Source organism: Amblyraja radiata, chromosome 3 (assembly GCF_010909765.2).
Source record: "Amblyraja radiata isolate CabotCenter1 chromosome 3, sAmbRad1.1.pri, whole genome shotgun sequence".
NCBI lineage: Eukaryota > Metazoa > Chordata > Chondrichthyes > Rajiformes > Rajidae > Amblyraja > Amblyraja radiata.
In genome coordinates, this window is record NC_045958.1 from 104,682,848 (window position 1) to 104,701,117 (window position 18,270).

Sequence of the window (18,270 nt, forward strand, 5' to 3'; positions counted from 1 at the left end):
GGTGGGAGAAGGCTGGGAAAGAGGTGGGTGGTGGGTGGGGCAAAGCCTAGCAATGGATGGACAAAGGCCAGAGATAAAAAGTAGACAAAAGGGTGTCAGATATGTGGAGGAATTAAATGTAAAGTCAGAGGGAGGGATATGAAGGGGGGGGGGGGGGGGCAGATATTGGGGGAAATGGGTGCACACTGGGATTGGTGGGTGGGGAAGACAGTGCAGGATTGAAGAAATGGGTGGAGGGGAGGCTGTGACCTAAAATTGGAGAATTCACTGTTCCCCTAGCATTACCTCAAACAACATGGATGTGTAAGTATTACAGGATGGGGATTCTGTAAGTGCTGTAAGTTAAACTAAAACGTTAGGTTCAGAAAGCTGAGCTTGTGTGAGTAATACCACACTTCAAGCCTGAAGAGCATTGTGCACTCACTTCCACACTCAGCAGAGCTCACCTTGTCCTCACATGCCTCATCCAGGATTTCCAGGGCCTCTGAAGAGATGGCTTTATTTTTGTCGTGCAGCTGTGTCACCAGTAACTCCATGCCCCAGTTGCTGAAGAACTCCACGTTGGCCCGCAGTAGAACGCGCAAGTGCTTGGTCGCGTACAACCTGCAGTTCTGAAATGACAGCAGTCAGACCGAAACTGTGGTGAGCCACAGGAAGTGTTTGCTACAAACTAGTCTACACAAAGTGTGGTAGGTGTATGGAACGAGCTGCCGGAGGAGGTAATTGAAGCAGGTACTATCGCAATACTTAAGACACATTTAGACAGGTACATGGATAGCACTGGTGTGGAGGGCCATGGGCCAAATGCAGGCAAGTGGGAATAGTGTAGCTGGGGCATGTTGGTCAGTGTGGGCAAGTTGGGCCGAATGGCCTGCTCCCACACTGCATGACTATCACTGTCAAGCCCATAATTTGTCATCGTTGTCACAAAAGGTGGGTATAAAATAATTGACAACACAGCAGGCAATGCTCCCCAGCTACTGGTCCAGGTTTTCTCATCATGTGCCCACCCAGGCATGGTTTGGATGCAACGTGGACTTCTGTCCCACCCACTTTTGATCAGCGGTTACCCAACCCTTGCCATTTGCAGAAGAAATGTTAATTTTTCATGAGTTTATTGCCAAACATTAACTACCCCCGAAAAGGCGAGGCATAGGAACATGATAATCGGGAGCGGGAACACCTAGGCCATTCGGTCCCTCAAGTCTGCTCAGTAAGATCACCAGCTCAGCCGATCCAAACCTCAATTTCACGTTCCTATTTACCCACAGCAAATGAGCATTCAGCCCCTTGCTTCAGTTTCAGTTTAGTTTAATGTCACGTGTGCCGAGGTACAGGGAAAAGCTTTTGTCGCGAGCTGACCAGTCAGCGGTAAGACTACACATGATTACAATCGACCCATTTTTACTATAGATATATGAAAAAGGAATAGCGTTTAATGCAAAGTAAAGCCCGATCAAAGATAGTCCAAGGGTAACCAACGAGGTAGATCGTAGTTCAGGACTGCTCTCTGGTTGTGGTGGCATGCTAATAGGTCATTTTTTTAATCACGGGCAAATTTCTTAATTGTGGCTGCCATCTTTAGGTTCAAGTCATTTATATACAACACATGAAGCAAGGATTCTAAACCAAGGCTTGTGGAACACACTGCATACAGTTCCCCAGTCATCAAACACCAGGGGCATGCATCCTTTATTCTCCCTGCATTCTGCATAAAAACTCCATCTTGTATAGATTTTCACACCATTAAGTGAATGTGAATTTCAAGATCCAGCCAGTCTGTACAAAATACGATCAACCCACATGATTCACCTGCTCACCAATTCCAAACGTACTTACATCTGTGGCTGACGTAAGGATTTTGGACAGGATAACCCTGGACAAGCCGTCGCGGCTGTAGTCTAGAGTGGAGACTGTTAGCTTTAGCACGTGGTCGTAGTTCTTCAGAGAACAGAGGCTGAGCAAACTAGAGGGAGGAAGAGATTAAATTAAGACAGGCACAACATTCAGTATTACTTTTCTCACCATCCCACGCACCTTAACTGCATCTTCAAATGCCACCTCAATTTCCGACCAATTAATTCCATTTCTAAATTCCCTGTTGCGTTGCCACAGTGCCTGCCTTTTCTGCTGCAGCAAAACTGACAAATGCTGACGGCCATTTCGCTTGGGAAACTTACAACCCAGCGGTATGAAATTGATTTCTCTCACTTCAAGTAACCCTTGCATCCCCCCTCTCTCTCTCTCTCTCCATCCCTCCCCCACCCGTCATACCAGCTTCAAAGTCGCCTTGTTGAGTCTCATTGTCAGTAACTGGTTTTCACCCAGCCCACAGCTACCATTGGCCTGTTTCCTTTACCATCGTTACTTTTTTGCATATCTTTCATTCATTTGTTGTATATCTCTCTATATCACCGTCTATATCTCGTTTCCCTTTCCCCCGACTCTCAGTCCGAAGAAGGGTCTCGACCTGAAACGACACATATTCCTGTTCTCTAGAGATGCTCTCCTGAGTTACTCCAGCTTTTTGCGTCTATCTTTGGCATATTAAGAGTTTTAGGTTTTTATGCATAGCCTTTGATCTTATACACTTTTCTTAAACAAAATGCTAATCCGTGGAAATCGGATTATACAGGCATTCTCGGCACACTTTTACAAAAGGGAAAGGACTGAGAGACTGATTTGAGAGCTTTATTTTTAAATGAGCAGGATAGGGAGGGAGAATATTGTAAACATGGTATACTCTAACTTTGAAAAATGAGATGCCCCAGAGGAAGCCGAGGAGAGCAGCGAGACACAGTGAAAAACACAGTGTCCAGTCAAATTATACTGTCCACAAGTACCATCAAGCTACACACAGGTACAACGGGTAGTGCAAAGAGAATACACCAGAATGCAAAATATAGTGTTGCTGTTATAAAAGTAGTGCAGATTTTAAAAAGTGCATGGACCTCAATAAGGTAGTTTGGAAGATCAGGACTACACTCTAGTTAATGAGAGGACCAGTGAAGAAGCTATTCCATAGAAACATAGAAAAATAGGTGCAGGAGTTGGTCATTCGGCCCTTCGAGCCATTCAATATGATCATGGCTGATCATCCAAAATCAATACCCCCTCCCTGCTTCCTCCCCATGTCGCTTGAGCACTAAGAGCTAAATCTAAGAGCTGAACTAGCAGGTTCAGGAACAGCTTCTTCCCTGCGGCTGTTACCCGACTTAACTCTGCACCTTGGTGATTACCAGTCACCCCCTCGGACACTCCTTCCCACAGTGATTGATCTCCCCCCCTGAAATTTGCACTACTGCTACTGTATATACATATATACATTTTACTGTTCCATTATTCTGTGTTTGCATTTCTGGGTGAGATGCTAACTGCATTTCATTGTCTCTGTACTTGTACACTGCACAATGACAATAAAGTTTGAATCTGAATCTGAATCGAACTCTCTTGAAAACATCCAGTGAATTGGCCTCCACTGCCTACTGTGGCAGAGAATGCCACAGATCCACAACTCTGAGTGAAAAAGTTTTTCCTCATCTCAGTCCTAATCCTATTCCAGAAATTAATAATACATGCTTTCACGTTTCGCATCTTCTGCCCAACAGGAGTGGGAAAGGGAGGAGAGAACTACTGGGTCCTTGTTTAGGTTGGCTGCTTTTACCAGGCAGGGAGCATTCAGGTATGCCACTTTGACATTATCAGCATCAGTATTTCATTCACCTAAAATTAGCAGAGCGACTTCCACGGCGACTTACCATTGAAACATGCTGCATTTCTCCAACATCTTGACCCCATGCGGGTGAGCAGACAGGGTACCGATGAGTAGAAAGTAGTGCTGGCTGAGGGTGTTGAGCAAACCATTATTCTGCAGGCTTCGTTCAGGTTTAAGGCCAGAGGACGAGGAGAGCCACTGCACAATGTCCTTCACCAACTCCTCCAGATAAATCTGACCATCCTGTCACAACATGAAACCCATGACAATCATTGAATTCACATTTTTTCACCACTCTCTCTCTCTCCTACGTCCCATTTGGATTTGCATCCTTTCTCCCTTTCCCCCTCACCCCGGCTTTACAATGCACCTCTTCTATCCATAGCTCACACTTTTTGTCTTTTCATCTCTGGCCTTTGTCCAAACAATAGCGCATCAAGAAATCCCCCTCAACTGTATCCACCTATCACTTGTCAGGCTTTGTCCTGCCCCCAAATAAATTGTCTGAAGGGCATAACGTCACCTATCCATGTTCTCCACAGATGCTGCCTGACCCGCTGAGTTACTCCAGCACTCTGTGAAATGTCACCTATCCATGTTTTCCACAGGTGCTGCCTGACCTACTGAATTACTCCAGCACTCTGTGAAACGTCATCTATCCATGTTCTCCACAGATGCTGCCTGACCCGCTGAGTTACTCCAGCACTCTGTGAAATGTCACCTATCCATGTTCTCCACAGGTGCTGCCTGACCTACTGAGTTACTCCTGCACTCTGTGAAACGTCATCTATCCATGTTCTCCACAGATGCTGCCTGACCCGCTGAGTTACTCCAGCACTCTGTGAAATGTCACCTATCCATGTTCTCCACAGGTGCTGCCTGACCTACTGAGTTACTCCTGCACTCTGTGAAACGTCATCTATCCATGTTCTGAGTTACTCCAGCACTCTGTGAAACGTCACCTATCCATGTTCTCCACAGATGCTGTCTGACCCACTGAGTTACTCAAGCACTGTCTATTTTTGTAAACAGCAGTTCTGTGTGTCTCTACATTGCGTTCTACATTCTTCTGAAACAGTAAACGAGAAATTTGCACCATAGCAAAAAATGAAACTGCTCCATTCAACACCAACCCCTCCACTCTTCACTCATCTCACCCTATGTATTAATTCTCCCACAGTTTTAGAAAGGGGAATATGTTGAGTTAAAGGGTGATAATCAATACCAAAATAATTCCTAAAGCTCATTGTTATAGTTAAACATTGGCCCTTATCTTAAATAATTTTGTTTTAAAACACACACAATCGTGGAGCGGACACAGTCGCCCAAACAGGTGATCCTTCACACACAAGTCTTCAGACAATGTCTCCCCACTCCCCACAGTATCACCTCTCTGTACTTTCCCCTTAAACGCTCAGAATACCGCAGCCACTGCATTATCCGTCCTCCTGCTTCCTGGATTCAAATGATCAGCTGCTCAGCCTGTGCTCTCAGGCCCTCCCTCACCGTTCTCCTATAATCTAGGCTGTTGAGACTGGAACATTGAGTGCCATCCACAGCATCTCGATGAATTTCATCCCCTAATTCTTCAAATCCATTTCAATTTCAGAAATTAGCAAACAAAACCTGCTGCCCCATAATTTGTGAGCACAACGCTTGAGTTGTACAGAATTAGTAAGTGCAGGGAGGAACTTCAGATGCTGGTTTATAGCAAAGATAGACACAAAGTACCGGAGTACCTCAGCAGGTCAGGCAGCATATCTGGAAAAAAGGAATAGGTGACGTTTCGGGTCTGAAGAAGGGTTTCCATTCGAAACATCTCCAATTCCTTTTCTCCAGAGATGCTGCCTAACCCACTGAGTTACACAAGCACCTTGTGTCTATCATCAATATGTGGATTTACATGGAGGACAACGTTGTGTGGAGTAATAAGGTGGCAAGCTCACCTCGCTGGATTCAAGCAGAAACTCGATAAACTGGCAGCCCACTATAGTCAGCTGCTTTCCCATGGCATGATCCAGCTCCATGTTCGCGTACAGCCTGCCACTGGGTTTGTAAAAGTATAGCAGTCTGCGCACAAACCTAAACAAGGGTGGAAACGCTGAAATAGTGATCAAGGCAGGAGGAAAATAATGTGTCGAAAGGAACTGCAGATGCTGCTTTGCACCGAAGATAGACACAAAATGCAGAAGTAACTCAGCAGGACAGGGAGCATCTCTGGAGAGACGAAATGGGTAACATTTTGGCGACGAGAGACCCTTCTTCAGACTCTACAGAATTTGAAGAAGGATCTTGACCCGAAACGTCACCCATTCCTTCTCTCCAGAGATGCTGATTGTCCCGCTGACTCACTCCAGCATTTTTTGTCTATGTTCAGGAGGAAAATAACATGGGAGAGGACGAAAGAATAATAAAGTCATGCAGAAAGACTCCATTGTGCAGGTAATATAACAGCATTGTAAAGCCATTTGGACAGGAACATGGATATGAAAGGTTCAGAGGGAAATGGGCTAAACTAGGGAAAATGGGACTAGCTTAGATGGAACATCTTGGTCAGCATGGACGAGTTGGGCCAAACGGCCTTTTTCTGTCCAGTGATTGTATGACAAGTAAATTCCCCACTAGCAGTGATGCAATTCAAACTCCTGGTCTCAGTCCAGGTATCTGGGTTACTATTCCAGTAACTCAATCTCTACACTCTACATTAATGATTTGGATGAAGGGACAAAAAGCAATGTATCCAAGGTTGCTGAAGGTTAAATGGGAAAGGGCAATGAGATAGTGAACGGACAAAAATATAGCAGATTATGGGGAAAAGTAGTGTTATCTATTGTGTGGAGAGGACAAAAGCAGGATATGATTGAAATGGTATGAGATGAATGGTAATACTCTGAGATCTGTGTGCCCTTGCAAAAGAAGCAGTTACTTTGAGTACCACAAGAGTTTACGAGGGTGAGGGGACATTGGTCTTTAATGTAATGTGAATGGAGTCCAGAGCAAGAGAATCTTGCTTCACTTTAATGAGAGGCAGCGCTTGTACTCACCTGTGTAACTGTTCATCTTTGTAATTCCTCAGGTTTACATTGGGCCACTGCAAAAAAAGATTGAAATTCAAGCATTTATTCTTGAATAGACTTGACACTAACTGCCAGTCAAACAGTGTTGATAACCAGCATGGACACAAAATGCTGCAGTAACTCAGCGGGACAGGCGGCATTTTCTGGAGAGAAGGGATGGGTGATTTTCGGGTCGAGATCCTTCTTCAGACCTTGATAACCAGCCTGCTTGGTTCTACCACTGCCACCATTTCTTGAACTGATTTGAAATGTTACCTCTCCCTTCATGGAGTGTCCAGGCGAGACCTTTGTCTTTTCACTTGCAATTTTTCAAACGTCCTATTATCCAGCCTACCTCCATGATAAAAAAAAAACTTAACTGTTGGTGGAATTTAGCAGGTCAAGCAGAATATGAGAAGGCAAAGAGATGGCGGATATTTCAGGTTGTGACCCTACTTCAGAACTAAGAGAATATAGTATGAAGAGGTGAAAGAGAGGGATGATAGGAGTCAGTAGAGTATAGGTGGAACCAAAATTATATTTTGTTGGGGGGGGGGGGGAAGATGTAATTTGACAATAGAGGCTAGTGAAGATAGATGAAGTCGTATGAATATTGATCTCACTAACTTCAAGTAACTCGCTCTATCCCTCCCACACCCAAGTTGCACCAGCTTCTCGTTTTCACCCAACAAACAGCTAGCAATGGCCTGTTTCCTTTATCATTGATACGTTTTTGCATCATCGTCTATATCTCCCCTTTCCCTTTCCCGTGACTTTCAGCCTGAAGAAGGGTCTCGACCCGAAACGTCACCCATTCCCTCTCTCCAGAGACGCCGCCAGTCCCACAGAGATACTCCAGCTTTTTGTGCCTATTTTCGAATATAGATGAAAACAGATAAGGGAATAGAATGAATTCAGGTGTGGAAGGTACATGAAAGAGTGGCGAGCACTTTGCATCCAAGTTTTGAACGATCAAATCAAAACCGGGCATCAAATTTTCAAAAATGTTTATGGTAATTATCCCAAAACGTAAATGTTTTGAGATACTAGTCGAGTCTAAATGATTTATTTGCAGTTCTACCTTAAGAATAGTTGAGATGAGGTTCCAGTTCCATCGCAGATTGTCCTTGTTATTCAGGACATCGCTGTCACGCAGGTTCCCCATCATTGCCTCCTCCGTATCCTAGAAAATTATTAAACATTGCAAAATGGGTATCTGGCAGGAGATGTATAAAGGTAAACTTGTGCAAGAAATACATTAGTAGAATTATTTAACTTCACAAGTAGAGTTAAAGCCCTGTCCCACTGTACGAGTTCATTCAAGAGATCTCCCGAGTTTAAAAAAAAATCAAATTCATGGAAGCACGTAGAATGAACGTAGCGGGTACGTCGGAGCTCGGGGACGTCTCTTAGAGGCTCGTAACGCTAACGGCAGGTACTCGGGAAACACGGTAAGCTCGGGAAGACTTGTGAAGATTTTTCAACATGTTGAAAAACTCGAAGTACCTGCGAGTACCGTAAATCTCCGAGTTCGAATCAGGGCAAACTCGGGAGAACTCTTGAATGAACTCGTACAGTGGGACAGGGCTATTACAAAGAAGGCAAATGGGATATTTGCCTTCATTGGTCAGACATTTCAGTATACGAGTCAGGAGGTGGTGCAGCTTTATGGACTATCCCAAGGCTGGCATTTGGAGTAGTATGTGTCAGTTCCGGTCACCCTTGGCGAGGATGTTGAAGAGATTTACCAGAATGATGTTTCGATTAGATGGCATGAAATATAAAGAGAGGTTGGATAAACTTGGATTGTTTTCTCCTAAGCATTAGGGGTTGAGAAGAGACCTTACCAGTATGTACAATTGTGAGAGGCATGGGTAGCATAAGTATCCAGAACCTTTTTCCCAGGTTGGGAATGCCAAAGACTGGAAGACATAGCTTTAAGGTGAAAGGGGGAATGTTTAAAAGAAATGTGTGGGGAAATGATAGGTGCCTGGAACACACTGCCACGGGTAGTAGTAGAGGCATATACGATAGTGGATGACATGAAGCCAGAAGAGATTAGTTTAACGACATTATCTTCGGCATAGATATGGTGGGTCGAATGGCCCGCTCCTATGCTGTGCTAAGCTTCAAAATCTAAGACTCAAAATGCCATGTACAAGTCATTTAAGGACTAAAAAACACAAGGATTTTCAAATTGGTCTCTTCATCGGGACACGTTTTCCCAGTGGCAGTAAAAGCCCTGTCCCACGGTATGAGTTCATTCCAAGAGCTCTCCCGAGTTTAAAAAAAATCAAACTCGTGGTAAGCACGGAGAATGAACGTAGTGGGTACGTCGGAGCTCAGGGACGTCTCTTAGCGGCTCTTAACGCTAACGGCAGGTACGTGGGAAGACTTGCTAACGGCAGGTAAGCACGGGAAGACTCGTGAAGATTTTTCAACATGATGAAAAATTTCCACAAGAGCTCCGAGTACCGACGAGTGGCCATTACCGTAAACCTCTGAGTTCGAATCAGGGCAAACTGGGGAGAACTCTTGGAATGAACTCGTACCGTGGGACAGGGCATTAACTTGTTAACTAGGAGCTCTGCTCACCTTCAGAATGAAGAAATCCTTTTGGATACGCAGATGCTGATCCCGCTTCTGGATGTTGGAGCAGCTCTTGTGCGCAATGTGATCCAGATACAGGCTGTAAGGTTTGGAGCCCCGCTTCTTCATCTCGTGAAAACGCTTCAAGCAATTCACAGCTGCACTGGCTCGCCTGTAAGTATTGAAGGCAAGTCAGGAGGCAAGAGGGACAAATGCTTACTGGCACTGCAATCGTTGCCGTCATATGCTTTTACACAACAGGGAACAAACACCACGACAGAGATCCCATTATCATGTGAAAAAGAGAAATTTGACTTGGATGTCAGTCAATAAGTTGAAAAGGGTGTTGAAGAGATTCACCATGATGTTACCAAGACGTGGGCTTGAGTTACAGGGAGAGTTTGAACTGGTTAGGATTTTCTTCTTTGGAGCGTAGGAGGTTGAGGGGTGACCTTTTAATGAGTACAGGATCATAAGGGGCACGGATAAAGTGGACGCTCAGTTTTTTTCCCCCAGGGCAGAGGATTCTAAAACTAGAGGACACCCGCTTAAGGCGAGAGGGGAGAGATTTAAGTCAGACCTCCAGGAAACCTTTTCCGAAGGTAGTGCATATCTGGAATGTGGTGCCGGAGGAAGCAATAGAAGTGGATACAATTACGACTTTTAAAGGGCATTTAGACAGGTATGGATGGCCAAGGTTCAGAGGGCTATGGGCCAAATGCAGGCAAATGGGACTAACTCAATATGCAACTTGGTCAGCGTGGGTCAGTTTCCACTGCCGACCATGATATCCCACCCACCTGTGTTTGGCACATATCCCTCTAAAACATTCCTATCCATGTGCCTCTCCAAAGTAGGTGATAGAAGAAAGTGAGCAGATATTCACAGACAATGATACCACCATAAATATTGCAGGCTATGGTCAGTAACTGTAAGTACTGTTGTATTACTTTGAGCTTTGACAGCCACCGTTATTTAGCGTGAATGGCGAAATGCAATACTTACAGACGCTTTTCCTGAGCGATATTGAAGGAAGCTGCCATGTTCATGAGAGTTGGTAGACAGTGTAAGTGGTGACTGTACGCATAAGGCAGGATGTTATTTGCCTGGGTGAGGAAGGTACCCGTTTAGTATGCCACACAATATCACAAGCTTACTCTAGTTTATTCAACCTCAAACGCAGTGGTGATGGTGTGCACGACTTTAGACAAAATGTTAATCAGAGGATACAGCTTATCTGGCCAGGTGGATGTTGAGGAACCCATTTCAAAGTGACCATACATGGTTGCCAAGTAAAGAAACAAAGTGCTGGAGTAACTCAGCGGGTCAGGCAGCATCTCTAGAGAACATGGATAGGTGACGTTTCACAGAGTGTTGGAATAACTCAGCGGGTCAGGCAGCATCTGTGGAGAACATGGATAGGTGACGTTTCACAGAGTGCTGGAGTAACTCAGCGGGTCAGGCAGCATCTCTGGAGAACATGGATAGGTGACGTTTCAGAGTGCTGGAGTAACTCAGCGGGTCAGGCAGCATCTCTGGAGAACATGGATAGGTGACGTTTCGGCACGGGAACCTTCTTCAGACTGCCACGTATCTTGGCCACGAACAATAAATCTACTGAAGTTGCTCACTAAATTAACCCACACATAATTCAGTTTTATGGCTGTTCAATATTGCTGTGTAAAGTATTAATGATGGTATAAAATGATTTATTCCATAAGAACCACAATAATATTTCTGAGATATTTAGACCAAATGACAGATTTTAGAAACTTTTACCCCTCTGAAGCAGAGTATGTTAGTTTTTTGAGCAGATGCTGAAGATGATTGGCGAGAGAAGCTTTGTACATGGGCTTTAGTAACGCTCTCGACAAGGTCCCTAATGGTAGGCTGATCAAGAAGATTAAGATGCATGGGATGTATGGAGAATTAACAGATTGGATTCAAGCATAGGCTTGGCCATAAAAGACAGAGGGTAGTAGTAGGGGGGGGATTATCCTGACTGGAGGTCTGTGCCCAGTGGGGTTCCGCAAGGATCAGTATTGCAAGATTGCAAAAAGTGGTGAATATTGCCTGTATCACCAGTACTGAGCTCCCTACCATCGAAGGGATCTACAGGAGTCGCTGCCTCAGAAATGCAGCCAACATCATCAGAGACCCACACCACCCTGGCCATGCTCTCATTTCACTCCTGTCATCAGGAAGGTGACATAGAAGCCTGAAAACTGTTAACATCCAGGTTCAGGAACAGCTTCTTTCCACAACCATCAGGCTATTAAACATTACAAACTATACACTAAACATTTTTTTGTTTATTATGGTATAATATTATGTTTAAATGTCTGTTGTCCCGCTGCGTAAGAATTTCATCGTTCCACTTTGGGACATGTGACAATACAACACATGTATTGTTCTTGATTGTTCTTCCTCAGAAGCTGCCTGATTTTCTCTTTCCATTATGCGCTATACTTGATTCCAGACCTAGCAATGAGATTGATTCTCTACTACAGCTTTGGTTCAGAGGCAATTTGGACAGAACGGTAAATGCTATCAACATCTATATCTCATGAAAAAGCATAAAAGGTATAATCATTGGCCAGGCTGCGAGACATTAATTGCTGGACGTCAAAGGGCAGTGTCAAGCCAGTTACAAACTGGAGTGCAAAGTCAGATGAGATGCAAGCCCCAAGGAGATGGTGTCGGGCTAGTCACAGCCTTGCAGAGCCTGAAAAAGGGCCCGAACCAAAACGCATGTTCTCCAGAGATGCTGCCAACCCGCTGAGTTACTCCAGCACTTTATCTTTTTTCGTAAACCAGCACTGTGCAGTTCCTTCTATCTACTTTGCAGGGTCAGAGTCAGATTAGTTCCAAAAGACACCCACATCAGCCTGGTTTCAATAAATTAATGGCATTGTTGTTAGTTTATAGCTTGTACTATTTTAAAATTGCCACATGTACCGATATGGTGAAAAATATTGCGTGTACCTGATCAAGTCAAACCATACTGTACATGAGTACACTCAAGCCATACTCAAATACACCAGGTAAATAGAAATATACCAGAGTACAGAACATAGCGTAATAGCTGCAGGGAAAGTGCAGATAACAGATATCAAGTTATTACGCTACCAAACCCATGACAAGATTGGAGTAGGCAATGCCAGACGGTGAATAGAGGTCGAAAGAGAGCATTATCTAGCTGACAGCTCAACTTACCATGTGCAGGAGCTCACCCAGAAGGATGGTGGCACACACAAACACACCATCATTGCTGCTTGTTAGCACTTCAACCAGGCTCTGAGGAAAGAGGCAGGGTGAGTTACATTTACGATACACTAAATAGCAACAAAACAATGACTAGGTTGTGGGTTTATGTAACGAGCTGCCAGAGGAGATCATGGGGGCATGTACTATAACAACATTTAAAAGACATTTGCACGGGTGGACGGATAGGAAAGGTATAGAGGGATATGAGCCAAACATGAGCGGGTGGGCTAGTGTAGATGGGATGTCCTGGTCAGCATGGGAAAGCAGCAAAGGGCCTGTTTCCATGCCGTATGACTCTTATGACTAACTGACCGAGGCACACATTTCAAATATAAACCCTCTATTTAAATGAACCACGCTGTTCACAAATATTCCAAGTCTCAATACCCATTGTCATTACTGACATCAGTATCATGTATACTTACATTAAAGATGATATTATTTATTTTATATATCTTTTATCATTATTAATTCACCAGTGACGCTTCAGTTAAAATATTTCACGGGGTGAACGTACAAACTCTGCACATAACAGCACCCGTCATCAGGATTGAACCCGGGTCTTTGGCGCTGTAAGAGCTGTAAGGCAGAAACGCTACCTCTGCGCCACCATGCCACCCCTTGGCGGGAGTAGGGAGGAGGAGGAATGATCAGGGTGGGAAAGATCTTTCTATTGGATTCCAGTTTCTAATGGTGTTATCCTATGCAAAAATAATGCTAACACCTCAATTTAAATTTAAATTCACAACCAAGCATCCATTATTCCACACATAAACCTCCTGAACATGTTGATTTAATACTACTCGCATTTCAAAGTAACTTTACATGACATTATTGCCTGTTAATTACATTGGGTGTTCCAATGCTTGGGGCTTGGAACCGTTCTAAATTAATTTAAAGTAATTCAAATTGTACTTAGCTAATAAACAAATGATGAAAATATATTAGGAAGTTTTATAGTTTCTAAACTGCCAAAAACAAATTTAAAAAGCTCGCTAATTTAGGTGTTACCTCCAGGAGTCCATTGTTGATAAATGCAGAGAGCACAAGTGCCAAATAGTTGTCCATCAAGTCAGGCCTAGAAAGAGAAACAATCATTGCACTTGACACAAAGCCATGAACAAGTCTGCCAACAACTCAAGTCTTCCCTTCAAACCTTACACACAACACTGCAAAAGCAATCAGGACTTTATGAATTCTCATGTAACTTTTACTTATTTTACATGATGCGCCCAACGTACATATTTAAAACAGAGCTGGATATATTCGGGTCTGAAAGCACATGGTAAGAGAAACAAACTTCATATTTCAGGTCCACAATCTTTCATGAGGACATTTAGACTTGTGGCTCCGCAAATAAATTACTGACCGGCTAAATTCACGTCTCCGTCTGACACAGCACCTCATAATTCGCTTGGGCAGCTTGCAATCTAACGGTATGAATGTTGATTTCTCCAATTTCAAGTAACTCCTGCATCCCCCCCCTCCCCCAACCAAGTAGCCCTACCACAGAGCTGGCAAGTTTTGTCAGAGTAGTTCAGTATTCTAATACCTGAAAATCAGTATTTTGCTGAGGAAATCAGTATTTTTGTCATTTTGCTGAAAAAAGTATTGTTTTTTTATGTGCGGTCATACCCATGTAGGCGTACAAGAATGCATAACTTTGTTACCAATTGTCTTCTACGCACCTTCCTTGACAGTGCATTCATTGCCATCTCTCTATATACTGCTGTTTGAACTGCTGCTTCCTGCTTTTAGTATCAGATGATGTAGAAGCCAAATTGGAAGCATCCCTCTCCCTCCCTCGCTCTCTCTCCCTCCTTCCTCTCTTTCCCTCCCTCTCCCGCCCACCCTTCCTCTCTCTTCCTCCCTCTCCTCTCTTTTTTCTCCCTCCCTCTCTCCTTCTCCCTCCTCCTCCTCCCTCTCTCCCCTAACAGTCTGTGACCCATAACGCTATGTGTAAAGCGCTCTAGCTGGGAGCGCTATTATTAGAACCCATAGTGCTGTTCGTTTAAATTCCCGCGCGTTAAACTGACAGCACTGTTTAAACCTGGAGCGGGACACGCAGATCAAAGCTTACAAAAATAATCATCCAGATCTTGAAATTTAAAATACTAATAGATTTAATCTATTTAATTAGAGTTACAGCATGACTTTTTATATCCTTGCATTTTTTAAGCAGCAAGATGAAACAGGAAGTTGGGCTGATTTTAAAAAAATCCGTATTTTACAAAGCAAATGCGTACATCCGTATGCTGATCGCATTTCCGTACAAAATATGGAAAATCCGTACTACTTGGCAGCTCTGCTACCAGTTCCACTGGTCACATCCATGTATCCCTCTTATTATCACACCTTCTCCAGCCAACAATGGGCCATTATGGGCTCCAACTATCCTGAGGTCATCTGTTGCAGGCTCTGATCTTGCCTCCAGTCTATTTTCTCCCCCCTCCCCCTCCCTCACCCCTACTTTCAGTCTGAAGGGGGGTTCCTACCAAAACATCATCTATTCTTTTTCTCCGTAGATGCTGCCTGGTCTGCTGGGTTCCCCCAGCACATTTATTCTGCAAAACACATGTCTCAAGGGCCTCATACGCCGTACACTGCTTGGCAGGTTGGAGTTCACATACTAGATAATTCCTTTGTCACCTCCCCATGAAGCACTTACAAGGTTAAAATGATGTCCTTAAGCTTGGAGAAATGAGCCTACAATTGCATTTCTCTGCGGCCTCATCTATTCAATGGTAAAGCATGAATTGCTGATACAAGTACCGTGCAGTGTAATGAAAGCATTAATAATCAAATGCTACCAAAAATAAAGATTTAGATGATACTTTGGGATCTTCTTCTCCTTGTCCAAGCCACTGCATAACGCAGGCTCTGGCACATGGGTTGAAGACCTTGAGATCTTCTGGTTTGCAGGGCTCTGGGAGGAGGGGGCAGGTATAAGACCATTAGACATAGGAGCAGAATTAGATCATTCGACCCATCGAGTCGACTCTGCCATTCAATCATGGGTGATCTATCATTCACTCTCAACCCCATTCTCCTGCCGTCCCATAACCTTTGACACACTTACTAATCAAGAATCTCTCAATTTCTGCTTGACCCAATGACTTGGCACCCACAGCCACCTATTGAACATCGAACAACATGATAAAAAAAGCTTAACACATAATAACTTTTAAAAACTATAATGTTCTGTGGGCAAATAATTATACAAGTGTTGTTTTAGTCTTCAACCCTAGTTGAGGCCACCCAAACTATTGCATTAATCACTGGGGAGTCGTACCTGGATCGGGCTCGATGCGGGAGAATGGTTTTAGCTTCAGCTGCTACAAATCCGTCCGAAAGACGCCAGGAATCCTGGAATCGGCTGGGATCTGGGGGAAAAAAAACAAGGCAATGCAAATAATCATGGAAAAGCCAAAGGTGCTTTCAACCTTACACGCATGTACCTTCCCATTGTTCATGTAAGGCCGAATTAGGCACACTGGCATTACATCAAAGTCTGAACAGTTCCTATAATCTGTTTCCAATGAAGGGCCTGTAATCATAGATTTAAATGAATTGGCTACCCAGAGGCTACACAAGGAAACATTTTTCTAAACTGTGTATTATGATCTGATACGTACTGCTGAAAAGAATAGTGGAAGTACATTCAACAGCGACGTCCTGAGTGAACTAGGAATTACAGGAATGGTGGGTGTGAGGTTCGAGATAAAGAGCTGCATTAAAAGCCAAATTACAAACTGCCAGCATTGCACTAGGGACTCGGGGCTTTGTTTGTTTTTTTGCACAAAATGTTTTTTTTTTTTAATGGAACTATTTTCTTTGTTTATTATATTATCTATTGAGCACTGTGCTGCACGTAAGACTTTCATTGTCCCCTTTCGGTACCATAGGACAATAAAACGCTCTCGACTCTCGAAAAGAATGAACACGTTCCATGCGACTTCATGCCATGATTACGGCTGACATCAGCAACTCATTATTTTGATCCTCGCCAGTCCTACTGACGTCATGTATTGTGGGGCTTTGATCCTTCATCCGTCTTTAGGCAACAAGGGCGGCAGCGATTGGCGGTAAGTGTAATTGATGAACACTGCCTGTAGGGGTCAGCAGTGATGAAGCAAAGGATCTAACTGCACACACAATGTTTTTACAGCATTTCATGCACAAAGTAGATTTCTTCCTAACCCCCTGCATTTGATTATTTGGGTTTTGATACATTTGCTTCCTCACTTTCCTCACAAAAGAGAATAAAATGTTCCCATGCTGTATCTCTAACCTAAAATCATACAACTATATACTTACTTGTCACTTGTCACCAGAGCATTTAAGGATAGAAAAAGACACAAAGTCCTGGAGTAACTCCGCGGGTCAGGCAGCATCTGTGAAGAATTTGGATAGACGCAAAGAAACAACCTGAAACTTTATTTATCCATTCTCCAGTGGTGCTGCCTGACCTGCTGAGTTACTCCAGCACACTGTGTTTAAAAAAAACCCAGAATCTGCAGTTCCTTGTTTCTATAATTAAGAATAGAATTGTGAGAGCAGATTGTTAGATTGAGTAGTTGACATCACACCCACTTTTTGGACCATTTTCCTTGATTCACTACAAAGGATTGGAAGTTCATAAGTTCTAGGACCAGTTATAGTCTATTCGGCCCATCAAGTCGACTCTGCCATTCAATCATAGCTGATCTATATTTCCCTCGTAACCCCTTCTCCCACCTTTTCCCCCATAACCCGACACCTATACTACTCACGAATCTATCAATCTCCGCTTTAAAAATATCCATTGACTTGGCCTCCATAGCTGTCCGAAGCAATGAAATTCACAGATTCGCCACCCTCTGACTAAAGAAATTCCTCCTCATCTCCTTTCTAAAGGTACGTTCTTTTATTATGAGGCTATGGCCTCTAGTCCTAGACTCTCCCACGAGTGGAAACATCCTGGCCACATCCACCCTATCCAAGCCTTTCACTATTTGGTAAGTTTCAATGAGATTCCTCCCCCTCATCCTTCTAAACTCCAGCGAGTTTAGGCCCAGTGCTGTCAAACGTTCATCATACTTTAATCCAATCATCCCTGGGATTATTCGCGTACACCTCCTCTAGACCCTCTCAAACACCAGCAAATCCTGCTCCAGAAATGGGGCCCAAGGATGACTTCATCCCTGGTGGTATGTTATCTGAAATGGTGCTAAAATCTTGCTAAAGTTGATCTGCAAGCACCCACAGCGAATACAAACATTACATTGTTTGTTGCGGCAGGGCGGTGGGGAGGCGAGGGAGGAAGTGATTTGTGGCGGTACCGACATCCTGGGTTAAATGAGGACTCCCACTATAGATGATGCCAAGTCTGGCCAAGGCAATTTATGAATTCAGTATTTCTGGTAACTCAGAAAGGTACCAGCAGCCATTGAAGTTTCAAATTGGATAAATAAAACCAGCTGTATATTCTTCAGTGCTAAAACACTTTTTGGACAAGATCACAAAGAGAGCATGGAATCAGGCCATTTGGCCCGACTTGCCCACACCGATCAACATGCCCCATCTACACCAGTCAAGGGGCTAGGATCTATTAACAATTTATTTTGCACATATTACAGTATTCCCAATTCATTGCATAATATG

General features: G+C 43.8%; 1 protein-coding gene across 2 annotated transcripts in view; it reads right to left on the reverse strand.

Annotated features, from left to right (window-relative positions):
- rictor (RPTOR independent companion of MTOR complex 2) overlaps positions 1-18,270 on the reverse strand; it is a 135,113-nt gene that overhangs the window by 36,282 nt on the left and 80,561 nt on the right. For both annotated transcript variants that reach the window (XM_033018491.1, XM_033018490.1), the window contains exons 13-23: positions 15,920-16,010; positions 13,639-13,705; positions 12,577-12,657; positions 10,366-10,466; positions 9,367-9,532; positions 7,853-7,954; positions 6,760-6,806; positions 5,662-5,797; positions 3,759-3,958; positions 1,840-1,966; positions 447-611 (exon numbers count right to left, since the gene is read on the reverse strand). In XM_033018491.1, coding sequence (XP_032874382.1) covers positions 447-611; positions 1,840-1,966; positions 3,759-3,958; positions 5,662-5,797; positions 6,760-6,806; positions 7,853-7,954; positions 9,367-9,532; positions 10,366-10,466; positions 12,577-12,657; positions 13,639-13,705; positions 15,920-16,010 — 1,283 coding nt within the window. The remainder of the gene's footprint in view (positions 1-446; positions 612-1,839; positions 1,967-3,758; positions 3,959-5,661; positions 5,798-6,759; positions 6,807-7,852; positions 7,955-9,366; positions 9,533-10,365; positions 10,467-12,576; positions 12,658-13,638; positions 13,706-15,919; positions 16,011-18,270) is intronic.